The sequence below is a fragment of the Polypterus senegalus genome, chromosome 3 (genome assembly GCF_016835505.1).
Source record: "Polypterus senegalus isolate Bchr_013 chromosome 3, ASM1683550v1, whole genome shotgun sequence".
NCBI classification, from domain to species: Eukaryota; Metazoa; Chordata; class Cladistia; order Polypteriformes; family Polypteridae; genus Polypterus; species Polypterus senegalus.
In genome coordinates, this window is record NC_053156.1 from 146678806 (window position 1) to 146701912 (window position 23107).

The 23107-nt window shown below is 37.4% G+C and overlaps 2 protein-coding genes across 2 annotated transcripts in view; both read right to left on the reverse strand.

Moving 5' to 3' along the window:
• cfap61 (cilia and flagella associated protein 61) overlaps positions 1 to 5340 on the reverse strand; it is a 337473-nt gene extending 332133 nt beyond the window's left edge. Inside the window, exons 1-2 of the mRNA XM_039748028.1 lie at positions 5157 to 5340; positions 2415 to 2486 (exon numbers count right to left, since the gene is read on the reverse strand). The gene's annotated coding sequence lies outside the window, so the exon portion shown is untranslated. The remainder of the gene's footprint in view (positions 1 to 2414; positions 2487 to 5156) is intronic.
• On the reverse strand, positions 15 to 13278 carry naa20 (N-alpha-acetyltransferase 20, NatB catalytic subunit). Its single transcript, XM_039748029.1, has 6 exons — positions 13157 to 13278; positions 5349 to 5373; positions 2022 to 2112; positions 1807 to 1942; positions 885 to 1030; positions 15 to 569 (listed from the first exon to the last, which is right to left on the reverse strand). The coding sequence occupies exons 1-6, from the start codon at positions 13207 to 13209 to the stop codon at positions 484 to 486; spliced, it is 537 nt and encodes a 178-aa protein (XP_039603963.1). The 5' UTR covers positions 13210 to 13278; the 3' UTR covers positions 15 to 483.
• Between the last annotated feature and the right edge of the window lie 9829 nt (positions 13279 to 23107).

Below are 23107 nucleotides of genomic sequence, written 5' to 3' on the forward strand. Positions count from 1 at the left end.
ATACATTTCACATGTAAAGATGTATCATCCAATTTATTATTTAGCTAAAATATTAAACAAATATACATATTGTGTATACAGAATTTAATGTAATATGCATCATCAATGCTGTGGTTCTTGGACAGCATTATAGTTCAACTATATCAATTGCATCATCTGTTTGGTAAAAGTTTCTATATTCTCTAGAGTGATTATATCTACATATTCCGGGCTGGTACACAAATTTAAAATTAATAATACAACACTGTGAAGTGCACCAGCATAACTTTAGATTGCTACCTAAAATGCTGAAAAATAAATAACTACTTTGCTCTGCTTTACCTGTGTGCAGAAGTGTGCACTTAGAAATTTTAAGGTAAGGATGAATCATAACATAAACTTAAAACATATAGTTTTACAGGCAATAATTGCTTTTATTCTGTAATCAATAAATAAAAAATCTTAAGAATCTGAAGTGATCTGTCTAAGAACCACAGCTTATAGTTATTCAATATCTTCAGGTCTCACAGGATGGGGCAGTGGTATTATCGACTTCTTATCCAAATCTCTTGAAAGGGCTTTTCTCATGTCTATTCAGAATTTAAATAAAGAAAAGAAAAACGATTACATTCTTAAGAAAAGCAAATGCAGATATGAATTAAAATATACTCAATTTTTTTTTATGTTAGTGTTATTCTGAGCTAGACATAAGGTTATATGTTTTACATGAAAAATATGACTAAAATTACCCAATTAGTCCATGACTTTCAATAGAATTTATAATAGTAAAACAACTTATGCCCCTGCATAAAAAAAGGTTACTAACACTAGCTGTTGTTTCCTGCCTGCCTAACTTTTCTATTATGACAGTTATGACAGTGTTAAGGAAAAAACAAAAAACTTGCCATATGCATCCTCATCAGGCTCATTATTGCTGGCAGAGTAGTACTCAATCACAGTCCGGTACACACTGTATCCTAACTGCTTGTACATGTTCACTGCAACTTGGTTAGAAACGCGTACAAAGAGATCAACAAAGAATCCTCCTTTTCTAATTAGAAGAAAAAAATCAATTTCAGTAAATGAAAATGAAGAATCACGGCTACTTTAAACCAAATTCAAAAAGGGACACTTTTAAAATTGTTAATTAATAAGAGCTGAAAATATGCAAGCATGTCTGATCAGGAATTGTACAGTTTTAATACCACATAAGGTGCTAAAACATTACATTCTTAAACCCACTTAATTCAAGGCATATTTACAGATGGCAGAGCTTGTTGCAAAGCAGGAACTAAACCTGCACAGGATTATTACAGTCCATTACAGGGCTCACTGTCTCTCTCTCACACACACAAGGCCAATTTGGAATTGCCAAACAACCTAACTTGTATGGTTTTGGGGAGAAATAATCTGACTCCCACAATACTCTTTGTGTGAGTTGAAGATCCACCTATTCCCTGCAATAATTGGTCAAGAGTCCTGATTTTGATTCAAACACACAGTATTCTGTAAGAGTGTCTTTCCAGGGTATTTTCTACATTGGGGTTTTTGGAAGTATGAATATTATTTTTAGCAAAAAATGCATGCATTTTGCATGTTTTGTGCAAACAAATGGATAATAGACATCTATTATTTGCTGTTGGACAGAACATTAATTTCATTAAATCATAACCTCTACTCTTTCTGCATGGAACCATGAGACTAAAATTGTTCTTGTCCACTACTAGAGACTACATTGGGTAAGTAACCTATAAAATACACAATTTGGGTGTTTATTCCTGTAAGAATAAATGAGTTTTTTTGAGAAAATTTACCTCATCTGCCTACCTTTCTGAGATTTCCTCCAACAATTCCATGAGTTTTGCTGCCAAACCAAGCCGCCTAAATTCAGGGGCCACAGAAAGAGCTGTGACATGCCCGTGCCACTCTTCTCGAGCTACTGAACCCTCTGCCTTTCCCATTACTAGGTAGAAAAAAAGACAATGTAGTAAGAATTATAACGTGAGAACAAATTCATTGTGTTTGCCATGGCCCATACTTACTGTATCCCATTAGTTCTCCTCCAGGCGCCTCTGCTACGATAAAGTATTCAGGCCAGTGAGCCAGGTACTGTAAGTAAAAGGGAATTCCATACTATGGGAAATTGTGTTAAGAATATAAATATTTAAATTAATCTGACACCAGCTGCTGCTTTAAAATACATTTGATAAAGCTGACTGCAAATGAGTAGTAGTATATTTTTTCTGTGCAACCAGAAATACTAAATTCATGCCGGAGTGTTTGCTTTTTGGTCAGGTTCAAACACAGAAATACAAAATGACCTATAGAAGTGTGCAAAATAAACTCTACTACTGGGAATTGTTTTGTTTTCATAATTGAAAAAGGGAGAACAAAAATATAATCTTAAAAATAAAACAAACTTGTTTTTACAGTACTTTGATATGTTCACACAAGAGCAACCAGATCTTGGATAGTCATCTGTCTTGTCGGTCTCTTGATTCTTGTGCCTGCAGTTTGGACAAAGTCGAACACTTTAATAAGTAGTGCATGGCAGCAAAAACACATGACATGCCTGCAGACAGCATTTTAATATCCCTTTCTTGTTTTGGATGACATTCCAAGTATTATGACTTAGTGTGGCCTATGCTTTGATTTTAAGACTTTTTTTAAAAGTGGCCTGAACAGGGATTATTCCTTCTGAACCTTATTGGTTAAAAGTGCACCCAATGAGCTTTTGTGTATTTCCCAGGCTGCAATGAGTCACTGTAGTGTACTAAAAACTGAAATGTCTTGAAATTCAAAACTGCAACATCAAATTTAGTAATTCTTGATATATAAAAACGTTAGTTTAGCAACAGCACGTCTCTTAAAAACATAAAATGATTTTGATATTAAAGTAAGCAATTCGAGTCCTTTAGCAAGCCAGTTTGTGCTTTTACTTAAAGAGAAACACTTCAAACAAGTACACGTTTTTCAGGGAGGGGAGAACTGATGGCAATGCTGTCGTGGGTGTAGTTGTGTCTATTAAAAAAAAAACAAGGACAAACAGAGGTAAAGAGATGAATGAGTGTATTGAAGACGGTAAGATACTTGTTGATAAACAAGTAATGAATATAGTCTTGGCATATACCCACTCGTTTGTAGAAGTGACCAAGTGAAACAAGAGTTTTGCGACAGGTTGATTGAGGTGACGTCTGAGGTATCACGGGAAAAGGTGATTGTAAAGGGTGATGAGTCAAACAGGCATGCTGAAACCAGTGCTGAAGGTAATGAGTTTTAGCTTCAGTACCAGGAATATTGGGGATTAAAGGATTCTGGAGTCTGGTGTTGTATGTAACACCATGTTTACAAAGGAGAGAAAAGTTGGTGACATATACTGTAAATCTAGTAGTGTAAAGGAGTGCTGTAACAGAATAACTGTTGGTTAGAAACATTAATTAGAATATTGTTTAAAATGTGAAGTTGATCCTTGGAGATGATTGTGTATCAAAAATTTCCTGGAAATCCTATTTATAATCTAATGCTGTTTCAGGCTTTAATTTTACGTCTGGGGCCAATAATAAGAAGTGTTCTTCAGCATTGGACCAAATTGCACAAATGGATTTTTACCTTTAAATTTGCCTGATGTGAACACAGTATTTTTTCCTAATTATTCATGCTTCCTGGCACTTACCCTTCAACTCCACGTATTTCACTCTCTAATGGGGAAGGAAAGACAAAGGAAGGGTGGAGATTGGTAGGGGTTCTTTCTCTTTCTGTGTTGTTCCTTTTTATATTTCTCATTCACAATTGAACTTTGGCTCCTTGCTGAGGCAAGATAAAAAAATTGTGTGTGTTTATTTTGTGCTGGCATGGGGCTTCTCCTTTTGTGTACTGTTCAATATGCACTTTATAATGTATGTTAATTATATAAGTGACAGGCAGCCACACCTGCTGTGCTGCCACAGAAACCAATGTTACACATGACAACTGACTGAACATGGCAATTGGTCAGCTTTCATCAATCAATGCATCTTTTGCATCTGTTAAGGTAACAGCCTACAGCTGGTCTGGAAGTGGCCAGACACATGAAGAAATGAATATTAGTTCACGATGAACACATCCGTGACCCCAGGTGGCCAAGATACAGAATTGTGCGCATCCTTCTACCCTACTGCTACATTAGCTTATTTATTATTGTGGTACAATTTAATTAAAATGCAAATGACCCCTGCCAGTGCAAACAGCAAGCTTCTAGTTATATGAATTCAGCATTGTGAAAATTTAAACAGCTGTACCTACATATAGACACTGGAAATAGCACACTGTCTGTGATCAGACAGCACTGATGGAGGCTGAGCCTCCAAGAGTCAAAAATACGAAGTGGTGCAATTAAGAAAGAATAATTCATATAGTCAGTTTAATTATTTGTTTGAAGGCAAACATTTCAGCTGTTTTTAAAAGTTGTTTTATAGATGGCAGAGGAATATGTCAACAGAATAAAAATCACACGCTCCTCTTAATTAGTCTGAATGTGTATATCATACCATGCCCAAATAAAAAGAAGTATTTCTAGTGTATTATTAATTATGTTTAGGTGTTTTACTGTAAACTGACATATTTCCAACTAATTTTTTTTTTTTATCTATGGCCATGCCGCACAAATTACATATTTTACCAACCAAACACAAAAGAGGATAGAAGCTTGGGTGTGTTAGACGCTTCTGATTAATTAATTCAAGAGGTAAGCGGAAGCAAAAACATTCAGAGAACAAAATACTGCAGACATCAATTCCACGATCATGTCTGAACAATTAAGATGAGGTTTTCATCTAGTTGTTTTTACAGCTATCATATAAGCATTCCCACATTAATACTGTATTCAAAGGGACTTAAATCTACCATTAGCCACATAATGCATGAACTGTGCATGTTACTTAATATTTGCAAACTGCATCATGAGAAAACATCTTTAAAAGAATGAATCATAAATACACAAGCCAGCTGACCTAACAATGTGTGCTGTGGCCCTGCCTACCTCATCTATATCCAGAGTCTGTGTTCATGTACTGTAGCTTTAAACAAACTGATCTTGGAATCAACCTCTTTAAAAAAAAAAAAAAAAAAATACAGCAGAAATTTCATGGTCGCATGACATACCGTCTAAAGATATTAATAGCATACGTGTGTGCACACACCTGTTACTTTACACCTTCTAACTGTCAGCTGTACTGTGTAATAATACTGAAGTTTTCAAAGTTCCTGTTTTAAGAATGGAGACATGTCATGTTCAAAGCATTACTAAATACAGTCAATTTTCCCCAAATTTGTTTAGGTTTAGAAGCAAAGTATCATATAAAAAATAAAACAGTACTGCGCTTAAAGGATACAGTCTCTGTCAGGGGATCCAAATTGCTGTCAAAGAAATAAAAATCAAGCATTTATTTAAAGTTTAATTCATAATCTGTCTTTTCTCAGTTAATCCTGCATTAAAGCTCAAAATTATGTATAATTACTAGGGTGTACACCCCCTGCTCACTTTGCTCACCAACCCCGCGAGCCTGCGCTACGCACCAGCCACTTTGCGTCTCTGCCTTTGCTTGCTGCTGCCGCGCCACGTGATCAGTATCTTGCGATTCCAACATTTAAAAGCCTGTACAGCAGCTGTCCTTTAGTCTCACTGCCTTGTCTCTGCGATGTTCTACTTTGTCATCTACTCTTTGACTTTTATTTCTGGCCCCGGGTGTGGTTAAATCTCTCGGCACAAAGTCTTGTCTCACGGGACGTGAGTTCTTGATATTTTTTACTTTATAATTTAAAAACAAAATAAGAATCTGAAAATCTAACAACATCACATTAAAGTTAGATAAACTCTGAATAGAATGATACCAAACATATATATGTAGGTTTTAAAATAATCCCAATTTAAAGCGTGACAAAAAAGGAGATATATATATATATATATATATATATAGATAGATAGATAGATAGATAGATAGATAGATAGATAGTTTTTCACACCACTGTGTGTATATATCTATATCTATTTGCCCCCTTCCTGATTTCTTATTCTTTTGCATGTTTGTCACACAAAATGTTTCTGATCATCAAACACATTTAACCATTAGTCAAATATAACACAAGTAAACACAAAATGCAGTTTTAAATGATGGTTTTATTATTTAGGGAGAAAAAATCCAAACCTACATGGCCCTGTGTGAAAAGTAATTGCCCCTTGTTAAAAATAACCTAACTGTGGTGTATCACACCTGAGTTCAATTTCCGCAGCCACCCCCAGGCCTGATTACTGCCACACCTGTTTCAATCAAGAAATCACTTAAATAGGAGCTGCCTGACACAGAGAAGTAGACCAAAAGCACCTCAAAAGCTAGACATCATGCCAAGATCCAAAGAAATTCAGGAACAAATGAGAACAGAAGTAATTGAGATCTATCAGTCTGGTAAAGGTTATAAAGCCATTTCTAAAGCTTTGGGACTCCAGTGAACCACAGTGAGAGCCATTATCCACAAATGGCAAAAACATGGAACAGTGGTGAACCTTCCCAGGAGTGGCCGGCCGACCAAAATTACCCCAAGAGCGCAGAGGCGACTCATCCGAGAGGTCACAAAGACCCCAGGACAACGTCTAAAGAACTGCAGGCCTCACTTGCCTCAATTAAGGTCAGTGTTCACGACTCCACCATAAGAAAGAGACTGGGCAAAAACGGCCTGCATGGCAGATTTCCAAGACACAAACCACTGTTAAGCAAAAAGAACATTAGGGCTCGTCTCAATTTTGCTAAGAAACATCTCAATGATTGCCAAGACTTTTGGGAAAATACCTTGAGGACTGATGAGACAAAAGTTGAGCTTTTTGGAAGGCAAATGTCCCGTTACATCTGGCGTAAAAGGAACACAGCATTTCAGAAAAAGAACATCATACCAACAGTAAAATATGGTGGTGGTAGTGTGATGGTCTGGTGTTGTTTTGCTGCTTCAGGACCTGGAAGGCTTACTGTGATAGATGGAACCATGAATTCTACTGTCTACCAAAAAATCCTGAAAGAGAATGTCTGGCCATCTGTTCGTCAACTCAAGCTGAAGCGATCTTGGGTGCTGCAACAGGACAATGACCCAAAACACACCAGAAAATCCACCTCTGAATGGCTGAAGAAAAACAAAAAGACGACTTTGGAGTGGCCTAGTCAATGTCCTGACCTGAATCCAATTGAGATACTATGGCATGACCTTAAAAAGGCGGTTCATGCTAGAAAACCCTCAAATAAAGCTGAATTACAACAATTCTGCAAAGATGAGCGGGCCAAAATTCCTCCAGAGCGCTGTAAAAGACTCATTGCAAGTTATCGCAAATGCTTGATTGCAGTTATTGCTGCTAAGGGTGGCCCAACCAGTTATTAGGTTCAGGGGCAATTACTTTTCACACAGGGCCATGTAGGTTTGGATTTTTTCTCCCTGAATAATAAAACCATCATTTAAAAACTGCAATTTGTGTTTACTTGTGTTATATTTGACTAATGGTTAAATGTGTTTGATGATCAGAAACATTTTGTGTGACAAACATGCAAAAAAATAAGAAATCAGGAAGGGGGCAAACAGTTTTTCACACCACTGTGTGTGTGTGTGTGTGTATATATATATATATATATATATATATATATATATATAATTACACTCAGCAAAAAAAGAAACATCCTCTGACTTTCAACTGTTTTTACTTTCAGTAAACTTAATGTGTAAATATTTGTATGAACACTAAAAGAGTCAACACCATAAGACATAAACTAAAAATGTTTCACAACGTGTCCCTGAATGAAGGGAGGCTCAAAATCAAAAGTACCAGTCAGTATCTGGTGTGGCCACCAGCTGCTTAAAGTACTGCAGTACATCTCCTCCTCATAGACTGGACCAGATTTGTCAGTTCTTGCTGTGAGATGTTACCCTACTCTTCCACCAAGGCACCTGCAAGTTCCTGGACATTTCTGGGGGGAATGGCCCTAGCCCTCACCCTGCGATCCAACAGGTCCCAGACGTGCTCAATGGGATTGAGATCCGGGCTCTTCCACTGCGAGGATGATCAGCTGTCCTTCCTGTCTCCCTGTAGCGCTGTCTTAGGCGTCTCACAGTGCTGACATGGCAATTTATTGCCCTAGCCACTTCAGCAGTCCTCATGCCTCCCTGCAGCATGCCTAATGCACGTTCACGCAGATGAGCAGGGACCCTGGGCATCTTTCTTTGGGTGTTTTTCACAGTCAGTAGACAAGTCTCTTTAGTGTCCTGCGTTTTTAGAACTGTGACCTTAAATGCCTACTTTCTGTAAGCTGTTAAGGTCTTAACGACCATTCCACAGGTGCATGTTAATTAATTGATTATGGTTAATTGAACATGCATGGAAAACATTGTTTAAACCCTTTACAATGAAGATCTGTAAAGTTATTTGGATTTTTAAAACATTATTGTTGAAATACACAGTCCTGGAAAAAAAAGTTTCTTTTTTTGTTGAGTATATATATAAGCGACTGGGAGGCCGATCGAATCGGGCTACAAATTCTACGTTTGTGAAATCCATACTTTCTCTTGAAAGAATTATTTGGTTTTTAAGTCCTTGAAATGATTTTTTTATCATGGCATTGATTTGTGCTTAAAATAGACCTTTTTGGCCAATGTAATGAAGAGCTGCCTGTTTAAACGGGGCTGCGAGACGTGAACTCAGCTCTTCGGCACACCTCATTTGATTTGTTCCAGCAAACAAATTTTCAAAACAAACCATATTTTACGACTCTAATCAGAGTCAAAGTAATAATTATGTTACCGTGGTCATTTTAGATCTGAGATCGGCTAAAATTTAAACAATGACCGTTGTTAATACCCAGCCATCATGACTCAGTTTGCCAATAGATGTCAGAAGGACGGATGCCAAAACCGAACTGCCCAAAGATAGATGTCGACATACCAAGCAAATGCCAATATGTTCTAAATTACTTACAGTTCCGGAGTTGTCGAAGGGTTTAAGTCAGTCGACGATATTAGTCCTGGAAAGTACGCCCCACCAAACCAACCGAAACTGTTATCTGCTTAAACCAACACCGACTTACTATACTCGGCCGTCCAGCACCGCCACTGAAGCATTGAACATTCTTAGCCAATCATGCAATACTGCGTCCACGTTTGCCACGTTATGTTATAACTACAGAGGCAGAGTCCCATTGCATGGTTCTAACTTGTATTGAGTCGAGGTATTGACGCGAACACCATACAAACGGATAGTATCAATATATATAAGGATAAAGTAGATATAGAAAATATTTCAAAAACAAATTAATACGTATCAGCTATAAGATGAAACAATAATGCAAAATAATAGTAACACAGAAGGAATATTTTCAGATAAAATAGGCAAACAACAATTTGCAGGTTCAGTGTCCATTTTGATCTGTTATTTTTTTATTCATGCAGACATTTCTAAATCCATATAAAACTGAATTCTACAGGTCATCTGCTGAATTTGCAAGCATCAATGCCGTATGTGTCAACAAATTCTTTCAGCTTGCCACAGCACTACAGACAAAGCTATAGACATCTAATGAAATACAGCAGAGCCACACTGCAGCCAGTCTCAGAACTTAAATGTTTATACCTCATAATTTTAAGGTTTCCTAGAAAAGGGAAGTCTGCAAATAAATATCTAATTGCTCTTGAAACATGGCACAGATTGTGCATTGTTTACAGGTTTTATAATGCACATACCTTACAACTGCCCTAAACACTTTATAAGGCCCATGACTATATGGCCATTCTATTTAACATTTCCTCATCCTTGTTTTTGGACAATTCATTACACCACGTAAGAAAAGTCTACAGTCAAGTATTTGTGTTTCAGATTGTCTGTCAACTGTATCAGTGCTGCAGCCATTTTTATGCTGGGACTCCAGCATATACTGTACTTCATTGTCACAACACATCTGAATCTCTGCCTATTTTCTTAGATTTGACACTTTTTAAACATAGTAGTCTTATCTATTCTATATTTATGCTAACTCTGCAGTGCGATCAGTTCATATCATCAAATAACTGTAAAATAATTGCTATTCTGATTTCACTGCAGATCTTCATGATAAAAAAATATTTTTTTGATCCATATTACCCACTTTCAAAAGCAGCAGTTCAGAAGCCAAGCTTAAATAATAAAAATGTAACTTTGCACAATCATGAAACAGACCCCCTCCACTCACATCTGCTGCTTGTACTTTAGCTACATATGTATATGACATACATTTTTTTTTTACAATTGCAACTACTATTGTTAGTTATTATCATTTATGTGTTTATTTTGCACCTCGGTCCTGGGGTAATGTTACTTTCATACCACTGTATGCTTCAATACTGTGTACATACCGTGTATGGTACATCTTAATAAAGCTAATCACTTCTATACATTTAATAATGTTTCACTAAAATAAGCATAAAATCAATAGGTGATAACTTTTGCTTTAACAAACAGCCATTCAATGTTATGGTATGTGTAAACATGCATACACTGTGTATTAGTTTTAATATCCATTGACAATTACAAGTAGGAATGCACAGCTAAGTGGGTACTATATTGCAACGGACACACATCTCTGAACATGTTTCAAATGCACTGATTTTTAGTTGTATAGCACCTCAACTACTATGTGTAATATGGTATGACAACTGTTCAATTATGAACAAACAAATCAAAAAGAAAAAAAAACACACTTGTCACCTATGAGAGATACAGTACAGTATATTTAAATGGTTGTACATTTCATTGCAGCCTGTTCTGCCAAGAAAGGCTGCTGTTACCCATTACCCTAAAATGGAGTAAGATTGTGAAAATACGGATCTTTGACAATAAAGTCCTATTCCCATTTTATTAATCGGGAGCATAAATTAGATTTAAGAAAACAGAGCATTTCAAACCAAGCCTGGAAATTACTTGTGCTCTCCTCTGCTATAAATCATTGTACAAAGCAAGTGAAAGCTTAATGCTATTGAAAAACTAAATATTTACAATTAGAAAGATGTCCATGTCCTATTCTTATACATATGCATTAAGTAATTAATAAATTGGTAAAATGGTACTTACATTTTACCTGTGAACTTGTTAGAGTGCTACAAAAAAATAAACTGCTCCACAAAATGAACATAAGAATTCAGACATAATGGTACAAATGATTTGGATTTTTCCACATTACAAAGTTTATGTAAAAATGTCATAATTATTTACAAAATATACATTTCTCATTAAGCTGCAAAAATGACAAAACAGCAGTATCTCATTACAATGAGACCTGTCAAGAGGTGGGATATATTAGGCAGCACGTGAACAGCCAGTTCTTGAAGGTGATGTGTTGGAAGAAGTAAAATTGTGCCAGCGTATGGATCTAAGCGATTTGACAAGGGCCAAATTGTGATGGCTAGACGACTGGGTTAGAGCATCTCCAAAAGAACTGGTCTTGTGGGGGTGTTCCCAGTATGAAGTGGTTAGTACCTACCAAAAGTGGTCCAAAGAAGGACAACCAGTTAACTGTCAGTAGGATCAAGGGGAGCAAAGGCTAGCCCACGTGAATTGCTGAAAAACATAATGCTGGCCATGAGAGAAAGGTGTCAGACCATAGAGAGCATCGCAGCTTTGTGTAACTACAGACAGTTCAGAGTGACCGTGCTGACCCCTGTCCACCACCGAATGCACCTACAATGGATACATGAATGTCAGAACTGGACCGTAGTGCAATTAAAGAAGATAGTCTGGTTTGATGAACCACATTTTCTTTAAGGTCATATGGGCGGCCAGTTATGTGCATCGTTTACCTGGGGAAGAGATGGCAGCAGGATGCACTATGGTAAAAAAAGAAAAGAAAAAAAAAAACCGCAAGCTGACAAATGCAGTGTGATGCTCTGCTGAAAAACCTTGGGTCCCGCCATTCGTGTGGATGTTACTTTGATACGTACCATCTACCTAAACATTTCTGTTGACCACATACATCCCTTAATAGAAACAGTATCCCATGATAGCAGTGGCCTAATTCAGCAGGATAATGAGCCCAGCAACACTGCAAAAATCGTTAATGAATGGTTAGAGGAACGTGGCCAAAAGTTTAAAATGTTGACTTGACCTTCAAATTCCCCAGATCTCAATCCGATCAAGCAACTGTGCGATATGCTAGAAAAACAAGTCCAATCTATGGAGGCCCCACCTCACAGCACTTAAAGCATCTCCTGCTAATATCTGGGAGCATCAGAAGTCTTATTTAGTCCGTGCCTCCACAGATCAGAGCTGTTTGGGTGACGCGTGGAGGACCTTCACAATACTAGGCAGATGGTTTTAATGCTGTGGCTGATCGGTTTGTATAGCTGATGGTAAATTCAGCTACTGTTATTGTACCATTATATCATTTATCTTAAAATCTTTAAAAATTAGAGTACGAGAGAGTTTTTGTTTGAACAAACCAAAAATGCAAATGTACGATTACTTTTCACATGTGATTTGCCGTTAATAATTAAATTCTACAAGATTTGCCGAATGAAATAGTAAAATTGTTTCTTTCTTTCAACATTTACAGAACTGGACTGCAAACGCGTTTACAAACTATTAAGCATTAGGAGTAGGAAGCTAGAGGAACACTAAACATATTGAATCGTATTAAGTCCACGAGTAAAATTGCGACAGAAAAGGTAACACGGATTAAATTATGTTTAGTATTCCTCTCTCTCTCTCTCTCTCATATAATATCATTTACCTACTGTCAAAAGAGCACAGACGTGGGTGCTTTACTTTTCAAAATATATACTAATTACTGTTGTCACTGTTCAGCAAACTGCTTTGTAAAAATCGGTGCGAAACAATATAAAAAGTAAGCCACGGAACAGTTAATTTTTGTCAGTAGATAAGAAATGATCTCCGGACGCCGGTGGACCCTACCCGACTCTCGTTTTGAAAACAAAACGTTCGGATTTGTAATATTCTATAAACAACATCAATGCTTAAAATAATGAAATCTCCACTACTTTGAGAAGGTGCACCACACGTGTTTTCATGGATCGTAAGCATCTTGCACTATTGGGTTAGCATTCTATTAAAATGAAACACAAGGTATTTGAATTCACTGTTGCATACATAAACAAAAGTAATATTACAATACAAATGTAAACTCACATATTATTGAATTTGAAGAGATCGTCACAAGTGAAAGCTCTTAATGTTGTCATTTTCGTTTCTTCTTTTTTTTCGTTTTTTAATATTCTTCGATTGATCCGGAAGAGCTATTGTGAGGCAAGGCGGAAAGACGGTACTTTTGCCCCCTGACCTCTTGACCCCGGAACAGCGTGCGGCAGACGAGATTGTGTTCTCATTCTAACAGTAAACATAGTAAATCAACCTCCTGCAAACCTCGTTGTTAAGGATATCAGATTAAGGTACATTATGTTATAAATATTTTTGATGCTGAACTTTGAACATATATACGTAAAACAGAATTTTTTAAATCTTACCCTCCCGAAGGTGCATATAAAATCCTAAAACCACATAACTTGTATGCATGTGTTTGATTTTGTTCACGGATCTCTGTAGAAGCCGCTACGGCATGAATAATTCAATCAGGCAAGTGTGCCTATGAGTTTTGGGAACACGTAGGCTGATATTTTAGTTTTCACTTTCAGAAAAAAGCGGCGGATGATCGAAAACAATCCGAAGTTTGGAGAAAGCAAACAAAAAAAGAAGATTGTGTGTAGCATCTGCTATGCTGAACTACTGTGGTGTATCACGCACGGGTTCGATGACCAACCATCTTCGTTACAAACACAGTGACGTCTTTTCCACGGGCAAGTTATACAAGACTTATAGGTCATCCCGCAATAATCAACCAAAATGTAATCCAAGCGTTATTAGTAACACTGTTCCAGTAGGTGAAGATCAGTGAGATAAGTGTACTTCAAGGCTAGCTTCCGTGTGCGTTCTTGATTACCTTTCGCCAAGTATTGTGGAAACGGTTGGCTCTGAAGAGTTTGTTAAAGAACAAAATCTTTTGTATAATATACCTAAGAGATCCAAGTTTTAACAAATCCGTTCGTTTACACAATGATAAAGAAAACCTCGTATTGCGACACAAGTTGACTGGTCTAGTTAAGTTTTGATTCCTAAATCTGCCTCTGGTGTTTAGCATATTACAGTAGCTGCTCAGTTTTTAGACTCAAATGGAGAACTTAATAACTGTGTTTTGGAAACAAGAGCACCAGATAATAATTATAACGTAGAAATATAAAGAATAAAGAAGAATAAAGTCCACAAAATAAGAAAATTCTTACAGAATATTAAAGGACTCGTGACAGAAAATCTGATAGCCTGTGCTAAAGCACTGAATCTGCCAACCATCAAATGTTTTGGGCATGCTTTACACATTTTAATAGAATACTGGTGTCATCGCTAAAAAGATGCTATAAAACAGACATTCTAGTAATAGTCATGGTCCATTCCTCAATTGCTCCTTTCCAGTTCCTCATTAAAGGTCCTTTTTGTTATTAAACCCTAACCAGCCTCAGATAGTATCTCTAATGCAGAAGGAGTATTACTTAGGTCAGTTCTGCAATATGCAGCCATTTACAAAGTGTAAAAAGCCAGCGCACAACAAGTCGGACATGGATTTTCTTCTGGGAAAATATTACCAGGATGCGGAAAGGCATGTTGATCTGTTGACATCAGAAAACAAACTTAAGCATTTTATTCTGGGAAAGCTTGTTCCAACTGATGTAAACCCAATAATGTGGTGGAAAAAAATGATCCAAACCTTTCTACTCTTTGCAAAATTGCAAGAAAATGCTTATGTTATCTTGCAACAGCCCTGCCATCACAAAGGGTGTTTTAGAGCCCATGGGGACACAGTGACCAGGCACAGGGTATCACTTGATTCTGATAGTATTGGCAGGCGTATCTTTTTAAACAATGTTCTCTGTATAAAAATTGAAGAAAATGGTTTGAGTGCTTCACTACTTACAAATGATTTGGACGATGATAGTACTGTTCAAAGTGACTTTATACTTAAACAAGAGAATGCACATTCTTGAGTGAAACGTAAACTTCATATAGAAATCTTTATTGTACTTCATGCTAGTTTTGCCACATTTAACTGAAGGAATCATGACTAAAACAGCCACACATAAATTCATCTTACTCCCTCCGCAAGTAGACGTGACCTGTGGAGACTCCCTTCCCTAATTAGGTTTTTCCTTCACTGTATAGATGTTCATTTGGTCCAATTTTGTTTTTTAGGAAGGCTGGCAAATGGGTATTGTGTGGCAGAATTCTGGTTGAGACAACTGTCTTGTGTCTTCTTTATCTGCATGTTTTTTTTTTCTGAAAAGTGGTCAGTTCTAATTTCTTTACAGGCACAGTTAAGAAGATGCCCTGTTATCACTTGTGTGGGTTTTTATTAGCAGTCCCATAAACAAACCAATGTAGTAAAAACACCTTTACAGATGAACAGCTTGAAGTCTGGTACAGTCCACTCACTGAAATGTTATCATTTTAATATGCATGCTTTATTTTTAAAGATTGGTTTCAATGAAAATCAGAAGGTGCCATCTCTGTCTCTGGCACTGCGATTAGATATTTATTGTAAAATTAACTCTAAATGAAAAAAAGTCATTCATGAAGAACATACATTTTTATTGACAATGATTTCACTATCAATATGTTAAATTTAATGGACTGGGGTCCTGTCCAGGGTGGGTCCTGCCTTGTGTCTGAACTACCAGAAGAGGTTCCACTACCTTGTCATCTTAAGCTCTAGCAAACAGGCTAGAGAAATGTATGTTTTGTTTAATTAAAGCCAGCTGCATAAGTAAGTTTTTATAAAATCTTCACAACTGTACATTTATGTTAAAATAGCCAACAGTATGGCTGTATCAGGCTGTGTACAAAATTAATCTGCTTTATAATATTTCTGTAAACAGTGCACATGTTATCTTATTACTGTCAGTCACTGAGATTTAACCTGGTGCATTTAACTTTAAATAAGGTTTTGTTTTTCTGTTTAATATACTGTACTTCCCTGATTTTGTTCTATATATTTCTATTAATATTCTTTTTCTATATTTTTCAGCTTCCTTTTAATAGCAATTATTACTAGTGTTTCTGAAAATATAATAGGTGTTGGAATGCTTGCCATTTGCTCAAATGGAAACTACACTTAGAGTCTTGGAGCTGAACCAAGGTTCGGGGTCTTTATGAGGGGTCCGTGCTAACTGATGCACAGCCATGCCATTCATCACTTAGAAAAGTGGTCTGCACCAGAATCCTGCCATGGTGTACTTTATAGATGTAGGTATGCTGAATCCATTTATGAAATTGGAATTTCTCTACCACAAACCATTTCCACAAAATAGCAGATTCAGTGAAACATAATATTTGTTGTTGATTATTTAAAAACAAGTTACATTTGTTCTATGACATAACTGCTTTTTATGCTCAAAATATTATTTGAAGTATCTTTTGAATGGGTATGTGACAGTCTTCCTTGTTCTTAACATTAGTTGAGACGGAAACATCCCAAAACGATTTATTTGCTACACTTTTTTTGCTTTTCCTCTCAATCATTTTTGCTAACTTCTTATTCCTTCAAAATTGCCAGGAAATTATATATATATAGAAGGTTAGAAGGATGCCTTTGTATTGCCCAGTAAAGAAACAAGTTGTTATTTCAGTGTTTTTTTTATAGAAATATGCAAGGTCAGGTTTATCCATCAATTGTCTTGACCAGGTAAGCAAACCTTGAATCTACTAAATTTTTGGCAGCCAGATGTCCCATCTGGAAGACTTTTAAAGAAAACAGAAAAACACATTAGCATTTTAATTATAACGTGCTATGCTAGAGAAGTATTACCCTAATATGCATAATTTACGTTTCTTTAATCTGTTTCTCTGTTAATGAGGTAACAAGTTTAACTAATACACATCTAGTCTTTATTTTTTTTTTTCTGCTTCTCCTCAGTTTGTTGCCAATCAACAGCAGTGTGCCATCAATTAACGTGTAAAGTAACAACTTGCCACTACATATTACTCTCAAAGTAAAGGGGCAAATCATAGATAGATAGATACTTTCTCCCTTGGGATTAATAAAGTATGTCCTATTAAATATATTAAAATATATTTACAATCATTAACTTACATTAGATCAGAATGGGTGCCTCTGTAATCCCTGTACAGAAAGTAATAAGACGTTGTGGTGTACAGCCCGGACAGACAAGTAGACATGATGGTTTCACCACACACATGTTTATTTACACTATTATGTACAATAGAGTGCACAAAACCCAGTGCCACAGCACCAATCACCCCTTTAAGTCCAGGCCTCACAGTCCAATGCCTTTCTCTTCAGGTCCGCCTCCACACCTCTCCTCTAAGTCCGTCCTTCTTCCACCCGACTCCAGCCATCGTATGGAGGGAGGCGGCCCCTTTTATATCCACCCAGATGTGCTCCAGGTGTCTTCCAGTGACCTTCCACCGACCCGCCCTCGTGTGGCGGAAGCACCAGCTGTGTACCCGGAAGCACTCCGGGTGTCCCCGATCCTCTTCCCCCCAGTACTTCCGGGTGTGGTGGAAGTGCAGAGGTCCAGGGCTCTCTAGGCATTGGAGGGAGGCGGCCCCTTTTATATCCACCCAGATCTGCTCCAGGTGTCTTCCAGTGACCTTCCACCGACCCGCCCTCGTGTGGCGGAAGCACCAGCTGTGTACCCGGAAGCACTCCGGGTGTCCCCGATCCTCTTCCCCCCAGTACTTCCGGGTGTGGTGGAAGTGCAGAGGTCCAGGGCTCTCTAGGCATTGGGCCACCCCCTGGTGGCGACCACAGGCCCCTACAGGGTTGAGTTTCCAAGCTCTGTACCCGTGGTCCCCAAAGCAACCAGGGCGGTCGCCCCCACATGGTCTGGGGAAGGCACAAGCTCTCCTCCAGTCCTCCTGGGCATCCCGGCCGGGTCGCCATCCCAGCCATCTCCGACACTGTGCACATTAGTAAGATAATATCTGAAGCATGATTTTTCTCTCAGTAACTCATGGGTGAATCTACCATCAGGATGACCTGAGTGTACGCACTTAAACCGTTGCTCCTAAGGATCTTTGGCATATGAAAGAAAAAAAAATAATGCCAAAATTTTCCTGTTACAGTGGTACCTCGCACTGTGCCATGCAACACACGTACTCATACATTATATCACCACCCCTCACTGTTATGTGCAAGTAACCGCTTGTTAAATATCCGAGGGAGACCACTCCAGGCTCATTTTATTTTTATATGTGATGAGTGTAAATAGATATATGCATGTGACACCCTGGGAGTCTGTCAGGGTCTTAATCTAGTCTTGCTATACAGTAACTCATTTGTCAATTACGTAAATAATTCAGAACAGTTGATATCTGTCATTCATTATGTGTCCTGATTTTCCTAATAACCAAATTAATCCAACAGTCATCAAAACGTATAATATATCCATTCAGAAGCAGGAAAATATTCATAAAAATGTCATAATTGTGGTGGAAATTTCATAGTAGACACCAAGCTCTGTACAAGGTGTGGCAGAAAAGTAATGAGACTGGCAACACTGCAAGCGATCTGGCAACGCTGCGCTGTTGTCCTTGATAGAGCACGTGTATCAGTACCCTCCCATAGCTCAGTGCGAGTTTCAACTCCTTCCGTTAATTACGTGATTTTTGTGACTGCTATTAGCGAAGTTGTGTTTTTGGTTGTGAGTCACGCAAAATGGAACAGCGGAATTTGGAGCAACGTTGTGCCATTAAATTTTGTGTTAAGCTTGGAGAATCGGCAAGTGTGACGTTTGAAAAGTTAAAACAGGCCTATGGAGAACATTCTTTATCCCGAGCTCAAGTTTTTCGCTGGCACAAATCATTTTTGGAAGGCAGAAAACACGTTGAAGATGAACACCGTTCAGGGAGGCGTTCAACTTCGAAAACAAATGAAAACATCGAACATGTGAACACTCTTGTGAGATCAGACTGTCGTTTAACATTAAGAATGTTGAGTGAACAATTAAATTTGAACAGATTTACCGTTCATCAAATTTTGACTGAACATTTGCACATGCGAAAGGTCTGTGCCAAAATGGTGCCGAAAAACCTCACAATTGAGCAGAAGGACAATCGAAAAAAGAAGTGTCTTGATCTTCTTGACAGAATCGCTAATGAGCAAGATTTCTTTAGTTGTGTGATCACAGGTGATGAATCATGGATTTTTGAATACGATCCTGAGACCAAGAGGCAAAGTCAGGAGTGGCACACTGCAAACTCTCCTCGACCAAAGAAAGCTCGAATGAGCAAATCGAAGATCAAATCAATGCTGATTTGTTTTTTTGACAAAAGGGGAATCGTCCACAAAGAATTTGTTCCTCTAGGACAAACTGTCAACCAAGTTTTTTATAAAGACGTCCTTGAAAGGCTCAGAAAAAGGGTCATTCGCGTGACACCAGACATTGCAGACAAATGGATGCTCCATCATGACAACGCTCCATGTCACACTGCCCTCTCCATAACAGAATTTTTGACCTCAAAAGGCATTCCTGTGGTTCCCCAGCCCCCTTATTCACCTGACCTCAGTCCGTGTGACTTTTTCCTAAACTGAAAAATGTCCTCAAAGGACGTCATTTCGGGACTTTAGAAAACATCCAAAAGAGTGTAACGGACATGCTGAAGACCATACTGGTTGAAGACTTCCAGCGCTGCTACCAACAGTGGGAACAACGTCTCCATCGGTGTGTAGCTGCCCAAGGGAACTACTTTGAAGGGGATAACATTGATGTTTGAAAAAAATAAAAACTTTGGTAAATAAAAAAACAGTCTCATTACTTTTCTTCCACACCTCGTACAATACATATAAATATTATTTCCATATTTTGTATGGCATATTTGTGCTTTTTCATACCCATAACAGTCTGCTTAATGCCTTTGGAATTCATTTGGTAACATTACCCACTGTATTAAGTCTGTTAAACCTGCTCATGCTCTGACTTCCAGAATCAGACTGCAACTGCACTTAACTGCAATTCCACAACTGTAAGACAAACTGCAGTGGTGCTAAGTCTGGAATTTAATCTTGTTACTGTAAATACATATTATGACCAGATCAGCACAGGATCATCCCCAGCTGATAGCAAACTGCAACTGTCTCTGAGAGTTTAGCTGTTTTTAACTACTTTTCATCTGATGACCAAATACTTTAGGAGAACTGCTACAAAGGTATTTTATTATATGTAAACAAATACAAAGTAGCCAAAGGATAAATTATGAAATTTGTAGAAGGGTTGAATGGGATGAGGAAAAAAATAGTCTGTTAAAAGAAACATTATGTAATGTAAACATGGAATTTATTACCAAAAATGGTAACCTGTTTACTTTTGCATAATGAACACAACAGATTACATCATGCCATCTGGTGCTATTCTTGGAGTACTTTAAATCAGATTAGGGAGAGGGCAAGATCATTAAGTGTAGTTACTGTATATCTGTGTTTAAGTATAAAGGTAGGTATTTGTGCAAGACCCTGTTAAAGCTAATATGAAACCAAGTGATGATTTTGAATTTTATTACAAGTAAGTAATAAATACTATCTATTGATCCATTGTCAAATCCACCTAATCCAATTACAGTCTCACTTTGGAGTTTTGGCCAAGTCTCTGTCAGGTCATCCTTTTATACAAGTTACAGGTATGAGATATAAAATGGCATTCATCCACACAGCTAAGATAGGAATACACAGGCTTAGACAAAGGATGGTGAATGAATGATTGTAAGGTGCTTATTATAAAATGTACAGTTAAATCAACTGTGGATTGACAGACATATGCACCAGAGTTGTGAAGCCATAGATAAACTTGCAAATTTTAGTTTTCTACTACTTTCAAAATCCTAAACAAGTGGAGCACATTTTATTTTGCGTTTATTCTATCTATCTATCTATCTATCTATCTATCTATCTATCTATCTATCTATCTATCTATCTATCTATCTATCTATCTATCTATCTATCTATCTATCTATCTATCTATCTATTTTGGCTAGGATCTTTTCATAGTTTCCTGTGATGTATGATGGTTGGTTCTTTTGGGATATGTCAAACCTCTTTTTTTGTTTTGCATTTGTGCATGCATTTTATGCTTTGCAACATACTCAGTACAGTCATGAGTTTGTACTCTTTTAGGGGACAATTGCCTAACAAGGCACAAACATACTGTAGATACAGGTGGAAGGAAGAGGTTCTTGTTGGCTTGACTATTATTCTTTTATATTTTCTTCTTTTTCTGCTAGCATTATAGTCTTTTTAGAGTTTTAAATATCACACACTTTTATGTTTTTCAACTCTTTTGACTCAGCAGCATATTTTGCGCTTCCTAGTCAGAAAATAAAACACGGGAAATGAGAAGTTCTTAGGAGGAAGAATATATACTATATTTTGTAGTATAATGTTGGTGGCCTAAAGGAAACTGAAGATACTTTTGAGCAGATACGCAGATTAGCAAAATTTGTGATGTGTTAAGTTGCTTTATGTTGGAAAGCATTTAATATATATTTAGAGGTTCGACATTACAGCAGCACACCTCTAAACATAATTTTCTTTGTTTTTCTACATCTTGATCATTGAATCAGCCAAAGCACATAACACAAACTCCCTGCTTTACTTTTATGGTGTCTGTACTATTAACTTGCGTGTATTTAATTTTGCCTGGTAATCAACATACAAAAGAATTGTAGATACACATTTTGTCCTTGATTTATGTCTTTGATTCTGCATTTGATTGCATTAAGTGATTGATTTACAGTTGTATATATGAATATCTTTTGTTGTTTTCATTCTACTTTCAAATATTTCATGGTTTCATTATTGCATTGTTCTATTTTATTGGGTTTAAAGATTGAGATGAGCATAATATACAGTAAATAAATAAGAGCAGATAAGTTTAAAAGATTTACCTAAAAAAGTTGATAGCACTAAAAACACACAATTTCCAGTAGATTTTTGTGCATTACCATCCAACCAGAATGCCAGCTACTATTACGATATCTTTACAATTTATGAACAAAGTTTATCAATTGGCAAAAGGCTGCATTAAACAAACCTTAACTTTCTCTGTGGTTTGAATACAACAATAGACTATTTTTCAATATATCATTCCAAACATTCTTACTTCAATTAACAAAATAATATGATTTGTAATGTAGGGTGGATATATGAAGGGCACAGGTTTCTGATGCCTTACCCGGCAGCAGTCCTTCACAGTGGGAGCATGGAGGAAGCTGGTTCGTAGGACCACATACTACCCCAGCATAACAGACAGCAGCATCCCTCTGGTGAATTCCCCGTGTACACGCCTGCAGGGCTACAAAGGACTTGTTGACTTGGTGGGCATTCCCACTTAGTTTCCTGGGGTCAGCCAGTGAAGACTGGGGGGGAAGAATTCCTTATTTTAACCTTCATGACATTAACCCAGAGTGCAAGTTCCTAAGTGTTCTGAGACCAGTCTATCCGGTCATCAATATGAAGCCCCAAGTAACTGCATGAGTGGACCACATCTCCATCCACTCCTTGAATAATGACTGGACATTGAGGCTGTTTGGTGCAGCAAAAGTCTTTAATGAGTTCTTTGGTTTTGTTTTTGGTTTTGTTGATGTTAAGATGCAGACAATTCTTTCTCCACCAAGAAACAAACTTATCCCCTTTTATCAATACATCCCATAAGAGCAGAATCATCTGAGAATTTTTCAGCAAATGGCTTGACCTGGTGTTATATTTAATGTATGAAGTGTACAGAGTGAAGATAAAAGGTGGATGTTCCTGATCGTGTTATAAATATTGACAATAATGTCATAGATTACATGGGAAGGCTGTCATGGATACAATACATTGCATCCAAATGGGCATACTTTGGTATCAAGTTCTACATGCTGTCTGGAGTGAAAGGGATTGCTTCAGTTCTTGTTAGGGCCACACTCTAGTGTACCTGTTATGGACAGCCAGGCCGAGAGCACAGATGGCATCAAGAGAACAAAGATCTAGTTCTTGAAATTGGTTATATAGGAAGGAGTGGATGTTTCCTATTGGTTTCTTGT

What these genes read in the sequence shown, in the direction of transcription:
- naa20 (XM_039748029.1), bottom strand. Translation starts at nt 13,209, where the DNA reads ATGACAACATTAAGAGCTTTCACTTGTGACGATCTCTTCAAATTCAAT. An exon ending in CTCTTCAAATTCAATAATAT is followed by an intron (nt 5,374 to 13,156) that starts GTGAGTTTACAT and finishes TTTCTTTGACAG; the next exon opens with CAATTTGGATCCCCTGACAG. An exon ending in AGGAGAACTAATGGGATACA is followed by an intron (nt 1,943 to 2,021) that starts GTAAGTATGGGC and finishes TTTTCTACCTAG; the next exon opens with TAATGGGAAAGGCAGAGGGT.